A 26,826-nucleotide genomic window follows, 5' to 3' on the forward strand; every position below is an offset into this window, starting at 1 on the left:
TTTTCGCTAATCCAGATAAAGTATTTCTCAAATCTTGCGTCACTTTTTTTTTTTTCAAAACAGAACACATCTTCAAGAAAGTAAATATTGTGTTGTGCTGTAAATGAGCAAAACACTGAATTGTGTAACTGATTGATTAATGCTCCTGATTAACACATTGAAGTTCATTTCTATCTGAATACTTAAATTGCTTTTCTAGAAAGTTAGTTCTAATATTTTATATTTCTGGAAAAATATTCTTTCTATTATCTTGAATTAGAAATTAGGACGTCATTGCTTACTTGTTGTAATCAAGTTTAAATTGTTGATAGCTATTGTCTACCAATTTAATAATGCAATCAGACTTTTTGCTGTCATTCCTTCACGTGGGAAAAGTTGTCGAGTATATCATTTAATAATTTGGGGGAAATAACTGATTACATTCTTATATTTTCTAATAAAATTTAGAGTAAAAACTTTAATTTTTTAACGTAAAAGATATATGGAAATATGATAGGGATATTTATTATTGTTTCTTACTACATTGTAATAACTTAGAGCACTAATTAATTATGCAGAATTTTGTTTTTAATGTAATTAAGTATTATATCTTATTATTTGAATAGGATATTATATTATTAGAAAGTAATCTTAACTAGATCCATAATTTTTTTAATTGTTGTGTTCCATATATTTTTTTATTTGGTTAATTCAAGATTGCTTGGCAATTAATTAGTTGATGGCTTTAATAATAAATTGAGCGAATCCTTTATTTATTTTTTCATTGACATCTAATAAAATTTCTTTTAAAGGCTGCATAAAGTCTATTAAACTGCTATTTAATATTTGTTGATGATGTCAAATTAATTTATCATTATTCAAATACTTCAAAATGCACATGCATTCAAAATCATCTGAAAAACAGGATTGTGCAATTGTGCAAACAGGATTGTGTGTGCAGGATTCATGCAATTAACCTTACATAAGATTTACTATTTTACCTACAAGAATTTTACCTTGTTATGACCAAAATATTATCCACCATTTTCATCCTTATAAATATAATTCTGATGCTTATTCAATTTAATGCCTCTTGCAGCATAAATCATGGATCATGCAGAGTTTCAGTGCTTCATTATAGGTTTTAAAGCATTCTCCTACCATTTTCTTTTCATTATCAACTACTAATTATATATTTGGTTTCTAGCTATTAATGAATTTATAATTATCATATTAATATAAAAAATTAGTTTTTAAATGCAAAAATATGGCTTGCAGACAAGGCTTGATTTCAATCTATTTTAAATCATGCATTCCTTATGTTTCCTAAAATTTATGAAAAAATCTTGTGCTTTGTTTCTTCTTGATTAAACATCAAACTTTTATTGAAAGTGCAGACATAATGTAAAATATTATTTCCATTATTTCATAATTTTTTTCTTAAAATGCTATTTTGTAATGATTTAAAGATGAATCATGTAGTTATCATTTCCCATATTGGTTGTAAAACTCCATAAGAATTTTAATTTATTAATTAAAATTTAATTATTGTATTTACAAAAAGTATTTAATGACAAAGTAAAGTTACTGATTATTTTCTTTGTTGGAGAATAATTCTAAAATGTATACAGTAATCTAAAGTTTTTAAATTTTTATTGTGTTCATAAGTATCCTTTGCATTAAGGTGTATTATGTTTGACTTTGTGGAACTAAAGTGTGTTCTAGAATTTGTAAAAATTTATTTTATTATAATAAAGATGAATCACAGTTTGATTGAAAACCATAACATGTATGTGTATTTATCCGTTATCATTCATGCATATTATATACTCCTTAATTATAGTAAAAATGAATGTGTATATCTACCAGCACTATACTGGCTAGGCCATTTGATATAATTGTTACAAATATATTTGTAATGGTGGGAATGTATATCTCAAAGCAATTTTTTTTAATTTAATTAAAAATGAAGCAAAATTTTAGCATTTTTTTTTTTTCTGCAATGACTTCTAAAAATATTACAGTATAAAAGTACTTTTTACATCATCTTAAATTTCAAAAATTTATTATTTCAAATATGCAAATTTTAGCCATGTACTTTTTTATATTATCTAATTAATTTTTTTTTTAAAATTAAGTGTATTTTCCAACAAAAATATGAAGATACATAAGAATGCTGTGCCAATATTAAGTGAAACATAAATGAATATAAAAAGTTTAGATTTCTGGAAGAGCACTATACTATTGATAATATTTGCTGTTAAGTTTGCTGACATTTCTTTATTTAAATACAATAAAAAATGAAATGTGCAAAATAGTGAAATTAAATGCAAATCATTATTGGTACAGAAAATTTTAAGAAAGTGAGTTATATATTTAATTTTGAGAAGAATTTATAAAAGATTTAAATGTATTTTTAAGGTACTATTAAAATCATAAAAGGGGCAAATATTACATTGTTTTGAGCTGGAAATTAGGTTATATTGCTAAAAGATTAATAAATTTGTAAAGATAGAAAATAAAGTTAATGTATAATAAATGAACAGAATAATGCAAGCCTCTAAAGTAGTATGAATTATATACCTGTCAAAAATTGAAGCTTAAAAATATTTTGCTGAAGAAATCATTAAGAACAAGTGATATTTATATTTAATTAAAGATAGACCAATCTTAGAAAATCAGTTGGTTGCCAAAAAATTGACTAATATAAAATTCAGGCAATTGTCATGATAGTTTTAAAAGTATAACTTATTATCATTTGAGGATGCTAAGTAATGTAGTCTAGAAAAAAAAAGTATTTTTTGTTGGTAGAATTTATAGCAACATGCAAACAGTATAATAAAGATCTGCAGTATTTTATTGAATATGACAAAATTTATTTTAAGACTTAAAAAAACACAAAGTTTAAATTTAAACTTTGTTTTGCTAAAAATTTTGACTGTTACAAAAGGCAGATGCTATTAAAATAATGGAACAAAATAAAAAAATACATGCATAAAATATTGATAAATCAATAACAATAAAAATATATTTAAATAAGAAACAAATTTTAATTATGAAACTGGTTGTTAGAATCATTATGGTATTTGCAAAACCAAGAACTATATATTATATTACATCTTAGTTTGAATATTCATGATTTTAGTACATAATTGTCAGTTAACTAACTTTGTTCATCTCTCTTTGAAATTATATACCTTATAACATCAAATCTAATGCCATTAAAAACTACATCAGAGAAGAATTTTTTTCATACCACACTCTATATTTTTGAGTAGTTAATTTAAACAAGTAGATTACTCTTTGTAGGTTTAAGTAAGTAGGTTACTCTTATTTCATGGTGGAAATATTAAATCAGTATTTATTATTGCCCTCATTTTGATAAATAATCTTAAAAAAAACTTTTTATAAAGATATTCCAATCATTTTAGTAAATAAAAATAAAACACACTTTTATTCCTTAAGAATATTGAATACAGTAGCAAATTTAGATATTGTGCTTTATTTTCATTTTTGTAAATTTGTTTATAACTAATTAAATGTAATGAAACACATATGAACGAGACTAATTTTCTTTGATAAAGTATTAATTCTATACTATATTTAATTACAGAATTTATATTTTTTCTTAATGTATTTATTTCACTACTAAGAAATAAAAGTTTTGTCAGTCAAGCTACTTGCCGCTTCCTTCTTAGCTTATGGTTCTAGACAACTGCCTAGTTGAGAATCTGTCAGTGATTTAGTGAACAACACTTCTCTTGAAAAGGTTGTATTTTTGTAATAATTTTGAATAAAAAGCAGAAATTTAATCTTTCTTAACTTTATGCCACAAGATTTATTTTTTAAATTAATTCTAATGAGATGGATTTATTACCATTCTATTTGAATATTAGTTTCTTTTTCATTACTAACTTTTTTATTATTTTAGTACATTCAATTACCTAATTTTATTTATGAAATCTGCAATTGTATTTAACCATATTTCTTCATTGAATTTTGAAAATTCAGGGTCATTACCTTCAATTTTTTTCCTACATTAACTTATGACTTATTTTGTACTTCTCAATATAATGAAGTAAATTAAGTGTGTTGGACACTTTCCTTTCAATTTTTTGGATCTAAAATTTCACATGCATTTACACTTTTATTCATATACTAAATTGCATTTATACTCTTTTCTTGTTACAATTTTGAGTTATCGTACTTGTATGCACATGAATATACAAACTGGCAGATACTGAACCTAATAATCTACTTTGCCCAAATTTGAATGTACATCTGATTGTCAATTTTGATAATATTGAATGTCAGTTTTGATACATTCTGATGATAAAATCATTTGTTAAATTTTATCCATTTAAGTCTTTGGGATTGTTTTTGTTTTTTTCACTTGCACACATATTAACAGATTTTGTTCAAAATGTTATAGAAATTTGTAATCTTTCTGCTATAAGGACATACTAAATTTCATCCATTTAGTTTGTCTATAAATAAACATTATTCTATTTTTTGAAAGAAAAAGTAAAATTTCTGTGTGCAAGTGAAAGCATTCATTGAAATCTTGAGGTGAGATTTTTTAATGATTCCAAACAATTACTTTTTTGTGCATTGTTTTTTGTATATAATTAAGGAAAAAAGAATGGAACTCTCAAACTCAATTTTCTACTCTCGTTTAATTGTGCACATGCCATGCCTGGCCGATTCTATTTATACTCTTGAACTGCAAATAGAATAAATAGCATTTTGGCATGTGTGTCCAATGACACAGATAACAAATGTCTAGCCTTAGCCTAAGGATGATTTTTAATTATAATCTTGAAATAGTATTTAAATGAAAAATTAGCATATTTATTTTCCTTATTGCAACTTTTTAGGTAAATTTTCTAAATTATTGCATTTTGTTCATATATGCATCATCTTTTGAAAAATAATTTCATCTTTGCCTTTTATTCTGTCAGGTTAGAATAATGTCTTCAAAACTGCAAGAAATCAAAGCAAAGGCTTTAGCTGAGAAAAAAAAGCAAGTAAGTTCAGCCAAAGGTAATGTTGAATCTTGCTTCTTCCGTCAACTGAAGGAAGCATCACTTCATCCAAGAATCATCAAACAAGCTCGTAAAAGTGGAGTTCTGAATTTGTCAAATCGTGGCATTGCTGAAAGTAATTATTATGCTATAACTGTTTGAATTTGATGTATTTGGTTTTATTAAATTTACTTTTAATATCTGATATGACATTGAATGTGGCATGACACTTGCTCAATTGGGCATTTAACAACTAGTCATTAAATTGACATTTACATGACTATGTTATGGTTACTTAACTTTCTAATATAATCATTTTCTATATTAATATTGAAGTAGACAGTTTCCAAAATTAGGCTGTATAGTATTCATATAATAAGTACCCCACATCTATATATAATTATTTATTTATATATATATATTAATAATCTATAAATATTATGATTATGATAGACCAAAAAGATTTCTTTTAATTTATACTGAATACTAAAATGGCATTTTGAAACATATATATCTACATAATTTGATTAGCTATTATATTATATTATATATCTAAAATCAAGATGACTTTAAATGAATTTATTTTTAATTAAGTTGCATTTGCTTTTAATTTAAGAAATTAACTGAGTAATATTATTTTTAGTGCCTGATATTGTATGGAATATAACAAGTTTAACAGCTGAAGAAACAAAAGAATTGTCAGTGTCAATTGATTCAAGTGAAGATGACAAGTGGTGGGATTATGTTGATCTAACAAAGTTAGTCCTTGCATCAAATACTTTAAGATATGTTTCACCAGATATTTCTAATTATAAACGTCTGAATGTGCTTGATGTAAGTAATTTTTTTCTAATAATATATGTTTAAAAATGTTTATTCCTTTAAAATTATTATTATTATTATTATTATTTGATGTTAATGCAGAAAAATTTTCCTGTTAAAAATGTGAAATCTCTAAAAGCAATTATTAATAATTTTGAGAAGTGAATTGCTTATCATATGTCCTATAAAAAACTTTTCATTATAGTCTTTTTTTTTAATTTTATTTTAAGTATGAAATGCCTCTGCTAAGAAATGTCTGATATATTATTCATTTTATCAATGAAATAATCCATTAGATATCATAGAATTTGTAAAAAGGTATTTCTCATTAAATATTTCAACATTTAATTAAAGTTTTTTTTTTTTTTTTTGCATAAATGAATTCTAGAATTAAGGACAAGAAGCATGAAAATTAAATTATAATTTTACATGCAAATATTGTGCTAAAAATATATGTTGCAAAAATATTATTGTTCTATTTAAAAAATAAAAACTGTAATACACTTATATTAATTGGAAATAATTATGATTTGTTGAATTATTAAAAAAAGCAGAGTGTATTATGCAAGATTAAATATAATTTATATATTCTCAGAAGAGGAAGTTTTATTTTCATATATTTTTTTATATAGTTACTATCTTCTCGCTTTTTACATAGTTACTATTTAAAAAATATAAAATGTATTTCTGATAAATAATATATTTTAAATTGGACAATTATGGAAATAATATGGAATCATTTATGAAGGACTGATTAAAGTGCTAACATATTTATAAATACTAAATAAATACTAAGCAGTTGAAAATTATTATGGTAAAAACAGGATTTTTACTTTCTGAATGACTATTGTGTAATTAGGAAAAAAAAAAAAAAAATTCTCCCTTATTTATTTATTTTTTACCAACTTTAATTCAAATGAAAATAAGGGAGGAAAAGTTATATTTTTAAAGTTATACTTTCTCATATACAAAATATAAAGAAAATATTGAAATTGTCAAATTGTTTGAATACAAGATTTTCATGAATCTGAAAGTTTTATCCCCAAGTTAAAAACACATATTTTTACTTTTTCATGTACAAAGTATAGAGATGTATTGTTATCATCAAAAAATTTGAACTCGATTTTGACGGATGTTCATGTTTTAGCCCTCCTTGAATTTTAAGAACATATTTTAGTAAAATATCTGTCTGTCTGTGACAAATATAGCAAAATGCTTTGAGTTATTGTATATTATTTTTACACCAATTTAGTAGATTTCTATCAAATTCTGAACAAAATTCAGGTGGAGGAAGTTTGTATGTCTTGCTGTTTGTGTATAGGTTAACATGATAACTACAAAATGAAGAAAGCCGGATAAATAAAATTTATAGTGTTAAATCTGTGTATTTGCCATTACAATATTTGGAAAATTTTGAACCAAATCTAATGGGTTGACCATCTGTCAATCTGTGTTCTCCAAATTTTGTAAATGTGATAAAAACATGATGACTTAAATATCAGATTTAATACAGGATATTTTGGCTACAAGTGTAGTTTTATGCCAAATTTTTGTTTCAGTTTGTGAGGGAAAATACATCTAAAAGACAAATTTGATTTTTGGATACTATGAACTGCATATCAGGAATTAATAATAAAAATAAAAAGATGATGATAGATTCAGTAAAAATGCTAAATTCACACTAAAAGTTAATATTTTGTAACTAATGTATATCAGTGCCATGTGAGACATTCTCTAGCATAACACCTTTATTAGAAAGTATGCAAGAAAGTTTTCAGAGGACCACTCCCACTGGTTAACTGTGTATTTTGCACTGCACAATTTACAGATAGTATGCCAGTCTTTTTGTGACAAAGATAATTCAAAAACACTTTGAGCTAGACATAAAATATAATATATGGTCTTTTCACCAAATTTGCAGACTTCTATCAAATTTAGAGCAAAATCCATCAGGAGTCAGTCTGTGTGTCCAGTTATTCAAATATAAATTAATGTGATAATTACAAAACAAATAGAACTAGATGGATAGAATTCAGTACATAGATTTATCATCTATAGTATAAAACCTGTCAAATTTTGATGCGAATTCAAGTAATGGTTAACTGTCTATCAATCTATATTTTCACAAGCATGTGAGCACAATAACACAAAAATACAATGACTTTTTTTATATCGCATTTGGTATGTGATTTTGTGATCACAACTGTAGTTCTGAGTCAAATTTTGGTTTCAGCCAGTTGGGAAAAACATGTCTGAAATGCAAATTTGATTTTCAGATATTTTTAACTGAATGCCAGTTATCAATTGCCAGAAAACTTGCCAATGAATGCATCATAGATTCAATAAATATGTCAAATTCATGCCAAAGCTTAATATTTCAGAATTATCCCCCCTCCCTTTCTGCAAGGCAAGGTGTTCTTTGCCTTACCTAAGGTTCACAATTTTTTTATGAGGGGTGAAGTATAACACCTTCATTAGAGATTATGTGGGAAAATTGTAGACCCCCCCCTTCATTTTAATTTCATTATTTATGCTTTGTATAGGGAAAATATGTTTAATGATTAATTTAAGGTTGTTTTGCTTCAAAAGTTTCCAATTTATTATACAAAAGGAATGTTATTTTCCTCATTTAAATGGATCAAATGAATTTAAAACAAAATCGATATTATTCAAAGAAAATTAGTTGTATTCAACATTATGATTTTAAATTTGTAAAATTTTATTCATATTTAAAATATTTTGTTGTAAAAATCCAAAAGTTAAAATCAGGAAAAATTAAAAGTTTGTGATATGAATTTTTGTTTTACTTTAACACAGTTCAAGTTGCAATGTGAAGCTGTTGATTTCCATTTCATATATCTAATTTTTTAAGGGGGAAAAAAACAACAATAAATGTGACTAAAATTTCCTGTTTTCTCTCTCTCTCTCTCTCTTTTTCTTCTTCTTTTATACAATTTGTGTCTTAATAAATAATATTATTTGTTGAATTCATGATTTAATTATTTTTATTTTTGGTTTATTTATTTTGTAGTTGCATGATAACTGCTTGTCTGACTTACCTTCCAGTGTTGGAGAACTTACTTGCCTTACTAAACTGAATATTAGGTATGCTGATATTATTTTTGTTATGCTTTATTCTCTAATTTGCTTTTTTCTTTTGCTGCCACTTAATTTAAACTTTAAATAGAAAACAGTAATTATTCTCATTTTTATTTTTAGTCCCCTTCTCTAACACTTACCTGTATGCTTACAACTTTTTTGTAATGATCTAAATTTTTTACTTGTAAATCTTCATTTTGCTATTTTCTGAAATCTGAATAGAATCATTTAGTATTTTAAAACATGCTGACATTTATATATGGGGATATTGCATTCTTTTGTTTATTTCAGAAACTTTTTTTTAAATATTACAATATGTCTTAATAAGAATTATTGTATTATTCAGATAAATACACATGAATTACTAGACAGCTGAATAATTTTTAACTACTTGATATTTAATAAAGAAAATTATATGTGTCACTCAATTTAAAAGTTATTTAGATAATATAAGTTTTAGAATATTGCATTTAGTTTACTGTGTCAGTTCATCTGTTGCAAATAGTAATTTCCTTCCTTTTTTCTAATTCTCTTTGTTTTAATTTTATTCTTTTATACAAAAAGTCAGATGAAATTACATTCTCTTTTACAAATGAGAATATTAAAATTTCAACAAATAGTTTTCTTTATAATTAGAAGGTTTTTTTCCTATATTGGCACTTTCTCCTTCTCATATAGAAATATAGAGAAAGTATTAAAATTATCAAAAAAAAATAAAATTCAAAGTTCAGATTTTGATGAATCTTTACGTTTCAGACCTTCTAAAATATTATATTTTTATTGTTCAAAATTGATGTTTATGTGGTGAATCTGCGACATTATTCCTGAAGAAGCTATCCTACTGGCATAAGACTATCCTAATGATGATAAAAGATCATATAAGAAAACATGAAAACTTTAATTATGCTCAAAATAATTTCTTGAAAAGGATATATGCATATAAGTGTGCAATATTATCTGTAATGACTCAAAAATTATCTCATTTCAAATAAATTAAAACTCACCCTGTATATTTCATTATTTTTCATATATGCCAACTAATATTATGTTGAAATATAATAGATAATGTAATGGGCTGTTTTGAAGTGTACATTTTTATTAAGAAGAAAGTTATTCATTGCATAGATTTGCATTTTTAATGTTTAATAGACTAATTATACAATCATAGCATTATAATAATATAGAAGTTATAAATAATTTCAAAGTTAATTGCCCAGAATCAGAACATTCAATATTGCAGCTTTAATTTCTTTTCTGTTTCTTATTCATTTTTTCTCAATCATTATTATTATTATTCAAATATCTTTCTAAATATGGGGGGGGGGATATGCAAATGAGAATCTGAAAAGATTAACTAGTTATTCTATATCTCATTCGAAAATTTAATTTTTAGATTTCAAATTGAAAAAAAGCATTAAATTTTATATTCTAAACATTTATTTTGATAAATAATTTTCTTATAAAATTCATTTTTTAATTTTAGCCGAAATCAGTTTGAAGTTTTACCAGATTGTATTTTTTCTCTAAAATCTTTGAAGTCTCTTCAGGCCCAGCATAACAAGCTGCATCATTTAAATGATGATATTGGAAATTTATCATTTTTAGAGGAATTGGCAAGTATATTAAAATATGTAATATGCCAATCTTGCATTTATATAGTTTTTATTCTGTGGAGAGGCCAACTTCTTTCTTATAGAATAACCTATTCAAAGATATTTATTTTAATTTAATGATATAAAAAATGCTATTACTTTGAATTTATTATAAGAATTAATGAAATATTTGTTGGATAGATGTCATTGACTTTACTTAACATTATCCAGAAATATACCAGTAATAGATTTGCTATTTGATGTCAGAGGCACATGTTTGCAAGCTTGTCCAATCGAGGATTGAAGATTTTGGAGCAATTTAAAAATGGGACCATAGTTTTATGTTTCCATCCTAATGAGATCTTGGTTTTAATTTTGACATCCTTATTTTGGGTACTTGTCAGTTTGAATGGTGACCAAAAAGCACCAAGAAAACTTTTGCCAATTTATAAAAATATACTCAAGTGCATAAATATATATATAATAAATATGAGCATAAATGTAGATCAAATTACATGCTGCCAATTGAAATCGCCAAATTGGTGGCTTTTTTTCTTAGCACTTTTTGTTTATCATTACAATTGACAAATACCTTATTTTGTTTAGTGTGACCTTATGAGTTTTTACCTTTTTGTTATGATATTTTCTTTTGTAGACCAGCAGGCATTTACTTGAATATTAAGAAAGAAGGTAGATATATCAAAATAATGTTAAGAAATTAAAAGATTTTGAATGAAACTTAAATTTATATGCTATGTGTTAATATGATTAATTATTTTTCCTGGTTATTAATAATAAGAGATTAATCATATTAACTGTAACATTAAAAAAGAAACAGTATTGGTGAGAACCAAGAAGATGAGAGATAAATATCAAAATTATGTCTAATAATGTTATACATGAAGCAAATTTTTCAAACTTAAAATGAGTCAGGACCAGAAAATTAAAAAAGAAAAAAAAATGGCCTGGGGGATTTGAATTTCTATAAATAAAAAAAAAATCATATCTAATCATCTATCTAAAAAATTAAATAATTTTCTTAGATATGTTATTAGTTTTGAAACAATTTTTAAAATAGCATAAGTTTGTTAGTTAAAATAGATGTTTTTAAATACTTATTTCATAATATATTATTTGTTAATTACTGATTCTAAAAGTATGATTGTATAACATGGAATGTTATCAAATCACATATTAAATATAATGTCATAAAATACCTTATAACATATTTTAGGCAAATATTGCACATTTTTTTCAATATTTCAGTAATTATATCCTATTTTCATTGCAACACTCTCTAAATGCTATGAATTTTCTAAAATGACTTTTTTTTGTTAGTAATAGATGTATCTGTTAGTACTAAATTCCATATTTATAATCTTTTAGGATTTGTCATACAATAATTTGAAAAAACTTCCTCACTGCATTGGTTTTCTTTCAAGAGTTACCTTCTTAAACTTATCAAATAACGAATTGGCACAATTGCCTGTAGAAATGGGTGATATGATGGGTAATTTTTTTTCTTCATTCACATTCTACCATTCTTTGATAAATTTAATCTTTATAGATTTTCATAATGTTGATTTTATATTAAAATGTTTTGCTTTAAAACATTAATATTTCAGTGATGTAACATATTTAATATTCAACAAAATATTTTCTATGATATTTTGCAGCTTTAAAACATCTTGATCTTTCAAAGAATAAGCTAAAATCTTTGCCATCTTTAATGGAAATGTTACATCATTTAGAACAGCTTTATATTCAGCATAATAATATCACAGAACTACCCATATTAACTAATTGCAAATCACTAAAGGTAAGTAAATGTATTATTAAATAAAATATTATCTGGTCTACTTAGAGTTTTAAAAAAATGTCTTCAAATTTTTAAAGTGTGCATTTGTAATGAAAGTGCCATTTGTGTTTGTTTTTGTTTAATTAACTTAAAACTTGTATGTGGGGGAGATTAAAAAGCTGTTTGTAACTAAATGACATATTTTGAAAATTTGCAGATATTGCAAACTTAACATTTAAACATGACTACAAAAGAAATATATTTAGAAGAAAAGGTTGGTAATTACTAAATGTTTTATTATTTTATTAACTTTGGTTGTTTGCAAGAGCAAGTTGAAAAATTTTATGAGAATTAAACATGTTCTTACTAACAAGTGCAAGGTTAATCTTTGCAAAAGAACTAATGTACTAAATTAATATTTTTAGCACTTAAATCATTTTTATAAGACTAAATGTTCAAATAATGCTCAAAATAATATATGCAGGCTATGCACTCTAAATTGCTCAATAACATTTCAAAATTTTTAGAGATAAATATATAAGCTAAATTGGAAAAAATAAATAAATCCAATCAAAATAATGTAAAGAATTATATTTTCTGTTGTTTCATTCATGTAATTACACTGCTAAAAATCTAAATTTCTGTGCAATCTCCTAGTCCTGTTCTTAATATTATATTCAATGAAATATTCTTGGCTATCTAATTTTAAACAAACAAAACTTTACTCTTCTATGACTAAAACTGACTTGACTGACCACATTGAAGAAATGCCATGTATTGTTTGGGAGATTTTCTTTTTATTTTTTTATTGATATTGTCTAAAAAGGTAGTCGAAGTTTCAAAATTCCTTCTATTGTAGTTGCATACAAGTTGAATTTTCCTTTTAATTAAAAATGTTAATATGTCAAAAACATTTTACTAAATATAACTGAAAGAATTGGGAGACTTCAAAAGAAATTTAAACTTTATAATTTTTTCAGTTTTTATTTATTAATTTATTATATATATATATATATATATACACACACATTTCATTTATTTTCCATTTAAAAATATATATCTATTTCTAATGGTTCGGATATTAGCTTTTGGGATATATTTAAAGTATACAACATTTGTATTATAAATCTAATGTATCTACTCCTTTTAAAAATGTAATTACTTCAATTTCTATTGTTTCACCTTTAATTGGTTGCTCTAATAAGCCTAGTTATTTTCTAGTTGTGTTTGACACTAATATATGCTAACACCATATCACACATTCCCAAAATGGTTGTGGAATTGAATTACCTAAACTATCTTTTTGAAATATTAATATAATCTTTTTATCTCTCAGTTGATTTTATAAAAATTATTTTAAGCTTGTAATTAAAGCACTTTCGTGTCTCAGAATCGCTTGAATTTGCATCAACAATATCTAAACACTCATTAATGCTACATGTATATGTATATAATAAGTTTTCTCTATTTTTTTTACTCTTATATTTCAGTAATTGTTTCTTTGGATTATAATCAGAAAAACAAAATTCAAATCATCTATCATGAATTTTTTATAACTGTGAACTATGGTTTTTTTCTTCTTCTTTTTTTTTTTTTTTTTTTTTTTTTTCCCCTACTCAACAGTTTCTAACATTTGAGCTTAGTTTGAATTGTACAAGTAGCTAAATTATGGGTATAGTTTCAGAAAATTGCTATAAATATTACTGCATTATATTTTGTAACCTTTTAAAGGCATGTGTGAAAACTTACAGAATTTGATAAAGGCATTAGTAAAATGCTGTGTTTTTAAGTTATAAATTAGCTATTATAGTGAAAAAGACTTTACTATTTTTTAAAAACTTACTTTCATATCATGATGATATAAAATTAATCTTTTACAATTTTTAAGAAATTATTTTCATTGATATTGGTTTAATATTATAAGGCATTTAATATTATAAAGTTTTTATGCAGTTGTTTATGAGAATTTTTTAATTCCAAATGAACAAAAAATTATATTTTAACTTGGTAATATCTAAATAAAATTATTAAAGATATTTTTCTGCTTTAGGAAATTCATGCTGGTTTTAATTCTATTAAAACATTATCAACTGAATTCTTAGAAGCAATATCAAATATTAAACTTCTGGATCTAAGAGACAATAAAATATCTGAAATTCCAGATACTATTTGTTCTTTGCAAGCTTTGGAGAGACTTGATATTTCAAATAATGCTCTTTCTAGGTATTTATTTTACTTTTTGCTACATTCTCTTTATGTAATTTGCTAATATCTGTTTTCTAGAATATTCAATACATTGCTTTGCTCTTTTAAATCAATGCACAAGATAAACTGAAATGTTCTTTTGTGGTTCTATGCCAACTCGGAACAAAAAATAAATTAGTTCTTGTAAAATAGAAAGAAAAAGTTCTTATCGAAATCTAATATTTCTAAATATTAGATTTCTTCATCTAAACCTATTCGTTATTTATAGTGTGTTGCCATAATTTCTTATTCTTTTATACTTATTGTTTTCATGTAAATTTTCTTCTAGCTCATAAGAACTAGAAAAAAGTCTATAAAAAGGCAATAAACTTATATAAGGTGTTATAATAGTTTTCTCACTTTCTCTTCTCCCCCCCCCCTTTTATTTTATCAAAATCAAAAACAGAATCATTTTTTCGTGTCTAGATGTAACTGTTTTAAAATGGTTTTGCAATCCAAATTTTTACCCTAAATTACATATATTTATCAATAGATTTGAATGGCATAAATTTAAAATTATATGTAAAGCAATGACACTGACTTTTTCTATTATGACGTTAATTTTTAATAACAAATGATTTTATCAATATTTTATATATTGCTATATTGTGGAATATATAAAATAAAGTTTGAGCATATATGGCAATGCATAATTGTGCTTGTATGGCAATATTTAAGATTTTAATGTATTAAAATCTTATTTTGTAGCTTGCCTTTTACATTGGGTACCTTACCTCATTTAAAATTTCTATCAATTGATGGTAATCCAATGAGAACTATTAGAAGAGATATTATTCAAGTAAGTTTCAGAAGACTAAGTTAGTTTATTCATTTTGTGTCATTTGATAAACTTTTTTAACAAATATATATATTATTATAATAAAGTTTATTTGCTTTTATAATGTCTTCATTAATTGATTTAAAAAAAAAAGTGGCATTATTTAAAATATTTTAAGTAATGGATAAATTTTTTTATTTTAGTTTTATGACACATTGGTACTCTTAAAATTACACAAGTTTTTGAATAAAAAATTTTAAAACTTTAACTTTGCTTTTTCTATTCAGTATTTTATAGTTTAAATTAAAATTAAATAATAATTAATATAATTTTCTTAATTCACCATTTACAGTATACAAACAAAAAACTTTAACTTTGCTTTTTCTATTCAGTATTTTATAGTTTAAATTAAAATTAAATAATAATTAATATAATTTTCTTAATTCACCATTTACAGTATACAAACAAAAATCCTTCGGCAAAATAATTATAAGAATAATGAAATACAGTGAGTCCACTTTAATTGTGGCCAAGTAGATAGTTTATAAGTGATATGCAAATATTTTCAATTAAAAAAAATGTTTTGAAGGGTTTATCGAATTATATCTTATGATGTTTAAGTGGATAAATTTAAATCATTGAGCAAAATTAAATCAAGAATATTTTGTTAAATATTATCAATAATAAGAAATAGTATCAAAATTCTTTGATAATTTTATTTTAAATCCATTTAATGGTTCAAATAACATAATTCTTTACATTACTGAAAGCATTTTTCTAATCGCTACAATCCAGTTACAACAACAGAAGTCCAATTCCAACTACAGTCCAATTACAACAGTGTAACAGTCGTTGCACTGTTGGCATTATCTTTTAAAATTTGTTGTAAATATTTTTTTATTAAATATACATATATTTTAGAGAGGAACTGTTCAACTTTTAAGATGGCTTCGTAGTCGAATTGAAGATCCATCGCTTGTGAGAAATATGTCTCGATTGTCTTGTGAAGTAGATGGTGCTCAGAATAATACTTCAAATTGTGATGTTGACAAGTATGCAGTGAAGTCTACCAGATCATTGCCTTTAAGGTATGGGAATCTTGTGTTATTCTTCATTTTTATAAAATATGTATACTGTTGCATGTTATGACAAGGGGGGATATTAAAAATTAGATATGCTGACTTGGAAATTAATGTATTTTAAAACTTATGACTTATCTCCTATCATGCTTTGAAACTAGTTTTTTAAATTTAATTGTATTATTGATGAAAATATGACCAATTTTTTAGAAATAATGGTAATATTGTATAATTTCCTTAAAATAATTATTTAAACTAATTTGAAAATATTGATAGCTAAGGTCATTGTATCAAAATTTACAATTCAGAATTACATCATGTAATAATAATCATATATATAATTAATAACATGTATACAAACTAGCACATATTTTTTTACACTAAATTTATTGAGACATGTTACAGCACTCCTAGCAATGAATTAAAGAAGTTACAAAAAATAAAGAAGATTGGCCAAAAACGTCCAATTAGGAGAATGCACACTATACCATAATAAAAACAAAGAGAAAAGTTTAATGGGGTTATCCTGCTAAAGTGGCAGACATATTTTGATTAAAATTATGAACTTTCTGTGACTTCAAAAAGGGTTCATCCTAAATTGAAAAAAAAAAAAAAGTATTATCTGGTATTATTATACAGATAGTACTTGTTATTATCTGTATAATAATACTAGATAATAATTATTCCACATTAAATAACGACAAAGTAAAGTTAAAATAACAAAGAAAGTTAACAAAAATAATTATTTAAAAAAATATTCATGGAAAATGCAGTTGGGAGTAGGCTATTTATCATTTTTCCTGAAAAGTAAATTAAGGAAGGTCCATTTCTAGAATTTTAGAATTTTAGATTTCTTGAACAATAGTTCAATTTACTTTAAATAAATGAATTTTGAAAATTTTATAGTTAATCTTTTTAATATATCTCAATTTGATATCATTTGTTATCAAATGTATATTGTTCAGATTTCCATGAATGTTATATCAAGATTTTTTTTATTTGGACCCATTTATTCAACAATTAATTATAATTCTTAAAATATTTACTTCAGTGATTTGCATTTTTTTATAGTTTTATTTTGCGCATTTTTATATAAAAAAATGTAACCAAATTTTAAGTTTCAATCAGATCATTTTTGTGTATAACATGTTTAATTGTATTGTATAATATATATGTTTTATTTTATTTGTCTCATATTTTATACATATAAAATTTGTCTCATATTCTATGCATAGTAAAAATCTGATCTGTGTAACTTAGGAATCAGTACTAAAAAGGTATTGCTTAATGTTAATTCTTAATGTTGTAATATATTTCTGCAAGATGTGAGAGTGTCTTATGCCTATAAATACAATCCCATCCATGTAAATGACAAATCATATTTTATTAGTACCACATTTTAAAACTTAACATTTAAAGCATTTGTGTTTTAGTACAAAGTTTAAAAAGAAATGACAAATTTGGATAGCGTTTTTATGCACCTAAAAAGAAACAATTTTGAAATATTGTTTTAGCAAATAAGTTCTTAAAGGATAATGCTTTCTTATGCCTGGATATTTTCATTACTTATAGCAATAAAAATATGACATCCATCCCAAAAGATGTGATAGAAACAGCCAGAGATGCTGAGGTTACTACCGTAGATCTCAGTAAGAACAGTATTACCAGTATTCCTGATGAGTAAGTTATTTATGAAATTTTTAATTTCTCTTTCTTAAAATGTGCAGAAATTTGTGCATTTTTTAAAAAATTTATATTATTTGTGTTTGTAATAATTATAGTTTCATTTTAATTAAGTAGAAAATATTTGTAGCTCTTTGTACTTAACGACTAATCACATATTCATGGCTGTTAAACATACAGGCCAACAATGCAGGTCCACTGATAATAGTTAAATATATAACCCTAATAGTTGAATTCTAATCCATTAGAGATAGATATTTATTTCTTCCAATTGAAAAAATGCTTTAAATGATGTTGTTTGGATGCACTGCTGAAAAAACTGCAAATTCTGAATTCTTACAGTTTTCTGACCCAGTTAGGCATATTTAAATAAAGTATTCTTGTCACACTAACATTTAAAAAAAATATTTCACTCTTCTGTGACCAAAATTTATTAAATCATGAAGCTTCATATTTAATCATTTTAAGCTAATAAGTACAATCTTATGGTAGCTTATGGTTATTAGTGTATCTTCCTTGAATTGACTATTGAAACAGTATAAAAATGATCCAAAATAAGGGTATTTAAAGCTTTATCACTTGTCAGTTCTATTTGCAAAAGGGTGAAACTTGTAAAATATTACTATGCCAATGATTTTTTTACTAAATATGACTAACTGGATCAGAGGACTAAATGAAAATTTTGGCCTCATATTTTTGTCAGTTGTATTTTATTGGCTTAAACAATATAAACTATTATTATTTTCATCATTAAGAACATTTTTCAAACTGTGGAAATATATGTCTATACTTAAAGTTATAGAAGTTGAATTCATTTAGCATTGACACTTTGTATGTACATTGTGTTTCTAATCAAATATTAAACTTGTTCTTTAAAAACATTAAATAAATCAAAGTAATATTTATGTTTATATTATAAATCCTCTTTAAATGTGTTCAGATCACATCTAACAAAATAAGAAACTTATTTTTTCATTATAAAATGTATAAAAAATTATAAGTATGCACAAAAGAATATTTTGAATAACAATAGGTATGCAAGAAATTATATATTTTTATTTTGTAATAAATAAATAAATTATATTGATTATGCTGATCAAAAATATGATAAATTCTGTTGATCAATAATCGCCAAAAAATTACTCTTTGAAAATATTTATCTCTATATATATTTTTAAAATGCAAGAAATTGTCTTGTCATAGCTTTATTACATATAAATTTTTATCTGATTTTCTCAGATTTTTCATGATGTTTCAAATTAAATACTGAATTAATTTTTCAATAGAATCAGTTAGAATAAAATTAATTGAATGGAATTAATATTACAACATTAAATTAAAAAATGTATTAAAATATTTTCAGCTATTAAATGCTTTCTTTTATATTTATTTATATTTAATTGTTTTTTTTATCATATATAATATCTTTTTAATACTTATATTTAATACATGCTGAATTCTAGTTTCGGGTTGTTTTTAATGATATTTTATTTATTTTTTGTGCTCATTTTATAGTAAAATTAATTCAAAATCACTTCTGTTATGTAGTATGAAGGATAATTTTATTATTTGAAAAGTAAGAATGGATAACTGTATTCATTTATTGTTCTGATAGTATTATGCATTCAAGTCTAAATTAATTATATTAGCTTAAAATTTTCTGCAGTTGATTTTGCATTTTTATGAATTTATATCTCTGCATCTTTTGCTCAAACTTTTTTCTCATACTTTTTTCTCTCACTTAGATTTGAAATGGTTCTATCTAAATTAACAGAACTTAACCTTGGTTATAACAAATTGAATAGCATTCCTTCATTTATTGGGCTTGGGCAGCATTTGCAGTACTTAGATTTAAGGTATGTTAATGAATTTTCTTGGATCTAATAATATGGGAATTTATCTAATGTAATTTTCTGGTAGTTATTAATTTTATATTTTTTTCAAAGATGCAATCAGCAAATTTTTGTTGTTGTATTATAATTTGTAAGTTCATATGATATAACAAAAAAAAGTACTTTTAAAAGACAATTAGAGTTTAAAAAAGACATCCAAATTTTTAGAATAATACTTAAGTCATTATGAATGATATTGATAATTACTATTTGATCATTTGAGTGTTATCTAAATCTTGAATCAAACCAACAAACTCTTATGTCGTCTGTACCGTTATTTTAAGAAATCAGGAATTAAATTTATTGTTTCAAACTTTTTTATTTGCTTTAAAACTAATTAAGGTTTGAAAATAAATATATTTCATGAGCAAATTTCTGAAAATATTTTGAAAAGGATTGAAATGTATCACATTCAAAAAATTTTTGAGGAAAATTTTAAATATTATTTTAAAATAAAATGACTTCATTTTATGAAAGTTTGGACTCGATGCAGTGAATTTCATAATTATCATTTTCAAAGTTTTTTAATATTAATATATATTATTTAACCTATATTTTATATTAAGAATGATAAAATTGTTTTATTTTTCTAATTTTGTCACTTGTAAACATTCTAGTTATTCGAAACCGTCTTAATACCGTTTTTTTTTCTCTTTTTCTGCACAGAAATAATCAGTTACAGACCTTACCTGCCGAAATTGCAAACTTATCTTCACTTAGAGAAATCAACATTTGTTACAATAGGTATGATTTATTGCTATTATTATCTAATAAATTGTTGAGACATTAATTTTATTTATATGTTTTCTCTTTGCAAGACAGTATCACACAAAAAAGAGAAAATATGAAGATATTACACCTCTTTTATATTTTTCAAGGGACCAGAGAATGTTTGGTGTAAATAGTGAGAAAGTATAAATCACTGGAAATGCTTGCATTTATAAAAATGCTTATTATTAATATTATTGAATAAGTATTCAATGCAAATAAATGTTTGATACTATTATGGCTTTGTATTTGTGTAATCCACAAAGAGAAAGGTAGTTAAAATATTGTAAAATATATTCTTTAAATTTTTTCATTTTTTATAAATTGGGTGTGGAATTATCTATAATGTGATAAATATCCTTTTTTTTTTTTTTTTTTTTTTTTTGCACAAAACAATTAATATTTACTAGTTATGTATTTAGAATTTTAATGACAATTTATCTCACATGAAATGCATAACTATTGCTTTTTCCCAAAATATATGATTCAAAATGGATTTCTGATTGTATCTTTTTCCTATATATCGTCATAATTATCCCCTCACCATTATTGATGTCATGGTTACTTGAAGCATTTTCGGTTCATTACATTGCCAGTTCACTTCAATTTTTACTTTCTCTTGAACAAAATATACAAACAGAAAATACCATTATCATCAAAAAATATTGGGGGGGAGGGCTCTAAATTTTGATGGATTTCTACATTGGAGACCTTCCTGAATCTTAGAAACACGATTTTTTTAAAAATTATATCTGTCTGCCACTCCATCTGAGTATTAGTGAATATGATAGTTCAAAGCTGCTTTGAGATAGACTCATGAAATCTGGTATGAATAGGGTTACCACTCAACCAGGAATTTAAAAATCATCGGAATAAACCAGGAAAAGGTGAAGAATTTGAAAATTTTCATAAAAACAGAGAAAATACAGAGAATTTTAAGTTTCTTAGTTATTTTTTTCCCTTCTAGAAAACCCCTCTAGAGATTGTAAGAATAAAAGATCGTAGTCATAGCTTCCTAAAACGAAACAATACTATTTGCGACTGTATAATACAAAAACTCGCCCCTTTTCTACTCTCTCCCCCATTTTTCTGTATAGATAACTCCAGTTCTGATTTGAGAGATAGTTGTTCTTTTCCCATGAGATTCCCGAATTGGGTTAATGAGCATCCGAAAGACTTCTGTAACTGCGTGAAAGAATAGAATACACTTCTCGGTACTTTTCCGTTAGCCGGGTACAAGCGAAAAATCGCCAAATAATGTAGAATTCCACCAAATTCGCGTTTGGTTCACAATTGGTGACATTAACCGGTTAATGGACATTTCCCGGTTAATGGAAAAGTACACTTTTCTCTGGTGGGATTAGCAACATTCAATTTACAGAGGCAGTGCGGTGTTGTTTAGTCAACCATACTTGAGTTTATTGAAGGGTTTGTTTATTATTTGATAAACTGTAATCTTATGTAAAATAGATTAGAGATTTTTTTTAACAAACAATGAGCTGCTCAACATCCGTATTTGTTATGAATTGAATGGATAAAAAGATGAATCCTGATTTTTATGAAGGGTTCGAGAAGTTCCACAAAATCCATTTATGGCATATTGTTCACTTGGTAAGAAATTAATAAACCTAAATAATACAGGGAAACAGGGACTAACTAGTCATGCCAAAAGAGGAAAACATACAAGATTGCTTGCTGCCAGATTAAAAAAGTCATCATCGATGTTGAACTTAGTATGGAAAAGGAATACAGGGAAAGATGACGCATCAAATTTAATGTCAAATCAAATCAATAATCACGAAATGTCAAATTTAATGTCCTAAAGGAAATCAATTTCGAACTATTCAAGAACAATCATTTAAAGCTGAATTTTTATGGCATTAAAATGTGTTGTGTCACATTCGTCCTTTGATGCATATACAGATATATCAGATATATTTTCTCATAAGTTCACTGAAAGTGAAATAACTAAAAAAAATGTACGTTTGGCCATATAGAAATGCCATGCCTTATTTGTTACGGATTAGGTCCATGAAACTGATGGCTTAAAATCTACAGAAATTGAAGCTAAAATACTTGAACTGGCAAAAATGAATAAATAAAAAAAAAGTAATCTTGCTTTTTAATGTTTTATGTTAAATATTAAATTATTTGTATCATGATAACAAAAATGTTTTTTGTTTTATTTCTTCCAAGTGCTTAATTTTGTGTGACTTGCTTTTAAAGAGCATGAAATGTAATGTATCCTCCTTCCCTTAATATATAAATTTTTGTCTTGCTAAATTCCAAACTTTAAATAAAGATTAAATTTCTTTCTGTATGTAAATATAAACCTTCTTTTAATATGGTATTTCAAATAATGTTAAATTGTTGCTTCTTTTCCTTGCTTTTTCCACTTCTTAAAACTATATTCCATTATAACTAGTTGATGAGTGCTTTTTGCACATTTCCTTGTATCTCTATATAAAACATAGTATAAAAAATTGGATAACATTGTGAGTCATTTACTTTGCTAATGATGTCTTGGTGATCTTTGTACAGTTTCATAAAAAAATTATTTCGCTTGTAGCTTTATTTAAAAATAAGATACTAATTCTTGGATTAAAAACCAAAGAACCTGTCTCATGCAATTATTTATTATGCTTTCTTTATATGTTAAACAAAAAGAAAAAATTTCCTTTAAAAAATACTTTTTTTAAGGATAAAAAAATAATTCTGCTTTAAATTTTCTTTTTTATAGGTTCCACTCGCTACCCAGTGCTTTGTATGGCTTGAAAAAATTGGAAATAATTTTAGCATCAGACAATCAAATAGAAGATATTGATGCAAATGGATTATCTCAGATACCAACTCTTGCTGTACTTGATCTACATAATAATAGTATTAAGGTTGTCCCACCAGAACTTGGGAATCTAAGGCAGTTAAGGTATATAATGCATTGAAATTGTCTCAGAAATAATTGGGAAATGAAATTTTAATGTTTTCTTTTTCATTTATTTATTAATAGTTTCTTAAGTATTGATCTTAGTACAAATATATTTATCAATTTGTTTAATTTATTATTTGCCTCAATGATATGCATCTTCCAAATAGAAGAGTTGTAATATAAAATTTTTTAAAAAGAATTCAAATATTTTTATTTTTTTATCATGGCATACTCATAAAAAATTCATTTTCAATTTGAAAACCAAACATTAATTTGTTTTGTTCTGAATTAAATGCAGATGATTTTTTTTTACATAATGCTTATACTTTTCAGCATTATGCTTGTTTATTTTGTGAGGGAATTTAATTTTTATTTTAACACATATTATGGATTTCCAACAGGTTTTCTGTGAAAGGTTTCCTATATGTTTTGATTCTCTTGAAACGTTGTCAAGTGATTTAAAAATTTTATTATAGTATTGATTTTAAGGCTATTGCATGTAGTCTTTGTGTAGCATAATATAGTGAGAGATAATTGCATTGTACACCTTTTACTTCCCGTACTTTGAATACTATTTCTAAAGCAATTTTTATGAGAGTTAATTGCTTTAAAATGTTAGATGGTTTTATTTGCAATTGAGAAATATAAATTATATTTTACAGATCCCTTTTGCTTGATGGAAACTTGTTTCGCAATCCCAGGCCTGCTATTCTTTCAAAGGGAACACCAGCCTTGTTAGAATTCTTACGGAGTCGTATTCCTCAAAGTTGAGACTCATAGCTCTTATGTTCTTTTCTATTTTGAATAATGTCTGTGATATTTAATTAATTTTTGAATTTACTGAAGATGTCTAATTTTAATTGATTTTTTTTATACTTTTCTTTTACTTTTTTTATGAAGATTTATTACAATTGATTTCAGGGTCCTTTGAAAATTACACTCAAAGATGATTTTATTTATACTAATTATTTTATGTTAATTTTCTCTTTTTGGTGTGGAAAAATATTGCATACTTAATTTTCAATATAATTAAATTCATTTTAAGTTGATCAAACATATATAAAATCATAAAATTTTTTGATTTATTGAGCAGTTAGAATTAATTTATGTTGTTTGTCTCTTATTTAAATATTTAATCAGTAAATACACTTTTCAAAATGATGAAAAAGTTGTTTTGTGTAGATTTATTAATAAACAAAACACTTTTCTGGAAGTTTTCCTTGCTATGCCCAAGCAGTTAAGGTTTTCAAGCATGGTTAAAATTAATATATACTGATGATCAACTACATTCTGTCCACACAATATGCAAGTAAACTTGCTTTTAGCTTGTCACATTTTGGGGCATTATTCCCCGATTAGAATATCTCAAGTGAAAAAAACTTGGAAGATAAATATCACTAAAATAAAGTATATCTGCACACTGTAATTATTTTATGAAATATATAAATAATCAAGAAAAGGATTTTTGAAGCATATTTTGGAGTAGTAAATTAGGAAGATTTAGCATTATATATATATGTGTGATTAATGATATACAGCCACATAAATAACCTTAACCCTTTCAGTAATAGTAGAAAACCACCTAAAACCACTTTTTTAGGAGCTTTTTTTCTTTGTCAAATGGCCATGTTTTGATGTTATATTAAGAGATAAAAAAGTGCTTTTAGCATCAGGTAACCAATAGCCCCATCAGCTTTATTTATTTTAATGGTATTATACATTAATTTCAATTGCCTTTATTTTTAAAAAGAAAAGTAAATTTCTTCATGCATTTGGAAGACTGAAAAGATGAGACAAAATGTTAATTTTCTCTGTTCCCCATTTTTATTATGAAATCAAAAAATATTCCTAAATAATTTTCAGAATTTATTTATAGTATTCACCCATATATTATTCATGTGTTATAACAATTTATATTTTTAAAAAGTTTACTATGAAGAAACTTTTCTTACCTTCTTAAACACTACTTGACCATTTTATGGCTTTGTAAAGACTGAATCCCCCTATTACCATTCAATAGAAATAAAAGTTACCTATAAATGATGCTTAAAACTCTTTGTTAGAGAGATGAGACATATGAGTGATCGTTGTAAAAATAACTTTTATCAGGGTAGCACAAATTATTCAGAATTTTGATGCCATTCAAATTTATTTAGTCTTTCATTGAAAAATAAATTTTGATCTCTCTGATATTTATCAACTTAATTTAATCTATAGAGCAACTATTATATAAACTTTCATTCAAATTGTTTACTTCATTTTTTTAAACGTTTGCTGTGCAAGGAAGTCACCTTTTTTGTTTTCATTTATACTAGTGTTAATTTTCTAATGTTACATATTTCCTCTTCTGAACATTTTTCTTTTAATGACCTGATGATATAAATTGGTATATCTCTCTTTTTGTAACTCGTAGTTGTCTTTTTTATTATAAATATTTAATAAATTCTTTATATTCTAATATTGCATGTTGACACATATACTGTTGAACTTTGATTTTATGTGTTTCTTCAGGTCTTTGTTGCATTTTACATTTGTCACAAAATAAATTACTTGTGACATAATTTTTTATTTATTTAGATACATTTAAAACCATTAATAATAAAATTTAGTCCATAGAAACTGTTACATCAAAGTTTTTTCTTAACATATTTTACTGTATTACATATTATACAGAAAGGTTTTTCCTATAATAAAGAATAGAATTCAATAAAGGATAGAACTTGTTTTCATTATAATATATAAATTTCTGTAACAATTCCTTGAAACTGTTATAGAAAGGCTATTAATTTTTTGAATGATAGCATTGTCTTAATGTCAACATTAAAAGCATTAATGGGACAGAGTCCTGCTGTTTGGATTCAACACTCATGCTTTCTACAAAAGTAAAAATATATATCTTCTGTTGAAATATTGCTATTCTTCTATTTTATGAAAGTTCATGTTAGCACTCGAAACTCAAACATTTATTCTGTATGTAAAATAACATATATATTCCAAATATGATGTATTATTATTAGTAAATGCTGTGATTTTACATTGTAAAATTATAAATTGCTTTTATATTTATTAGTTTTTTAATCTGAGCAATGTATTCATATTTTTCTTGATTATTTCTTATTTTATTATTATTGCATTATATTTT

At 24.6% G+C, this 26,826-nt stretch overlaps 1 protein-coding gene across 2 annotated transcripts; it reads left to right on the plus strand.

Annotated features, from left to right (window-relative positions):
* The first annotated feature begins 71 nt into the window (after positions 1-71).
* Positions 72-26,826, plus strand: LOC129972251 (leucine-rich repeat-containing protein 40-like). 2 transcript variants are annotated; one of them, XM_056086315.1, is made up of 16 exons: positions 72-202; positions 3,593-3,748; positions 4,941-5,139; positions 5,647-5,837; positions 8,857-8,930; positions 10,408-10,537; positions 11,903-12,026; positions 12,193-12,335; positions 14,365-14,537; positions 15,267-15,357; positions 16,258-16,424; positions 17,988-18,095; positions 19,844-19,954; positions 20,657-20,734; positions 23,499-23,684; positions 24,347-26,826. In XM_056086315.1, the coding sequence occupies exons 3-16, from the start codon at positions 4,950-4,952 to the stop codon at positions 24,453-24,455; spliced, it is 1,875 nt and encodes a 624-aa protein (XP_055942290.1). In that variant the 5' UTR covers positions 72-202; positions 3,593-3,748; positions 4,941-4,949; the 3' UTR covers positions 24,456-26,826. The 2 variants fall into 2 exon arrangements, with proteins under 2 accessions (XP_055942290.1, XP_055942289.1); XM_056086314.1 differs by lacking the exon at positions 3,593-3,748.

This window comes from Argiope bruennichi, chromosome 6 (assembly GCF_947563725.1).
Source record: "Argiope bruennichi chromosome 6, qqArgBrue1.1, whole genome shotgun sequence".
Taxonomy (NCBI): Eukaryota; Metazoa; Arthropoda; class Arachnida; order Araneae; family Araneidae; genus Argiope; species Argiope bruennichi.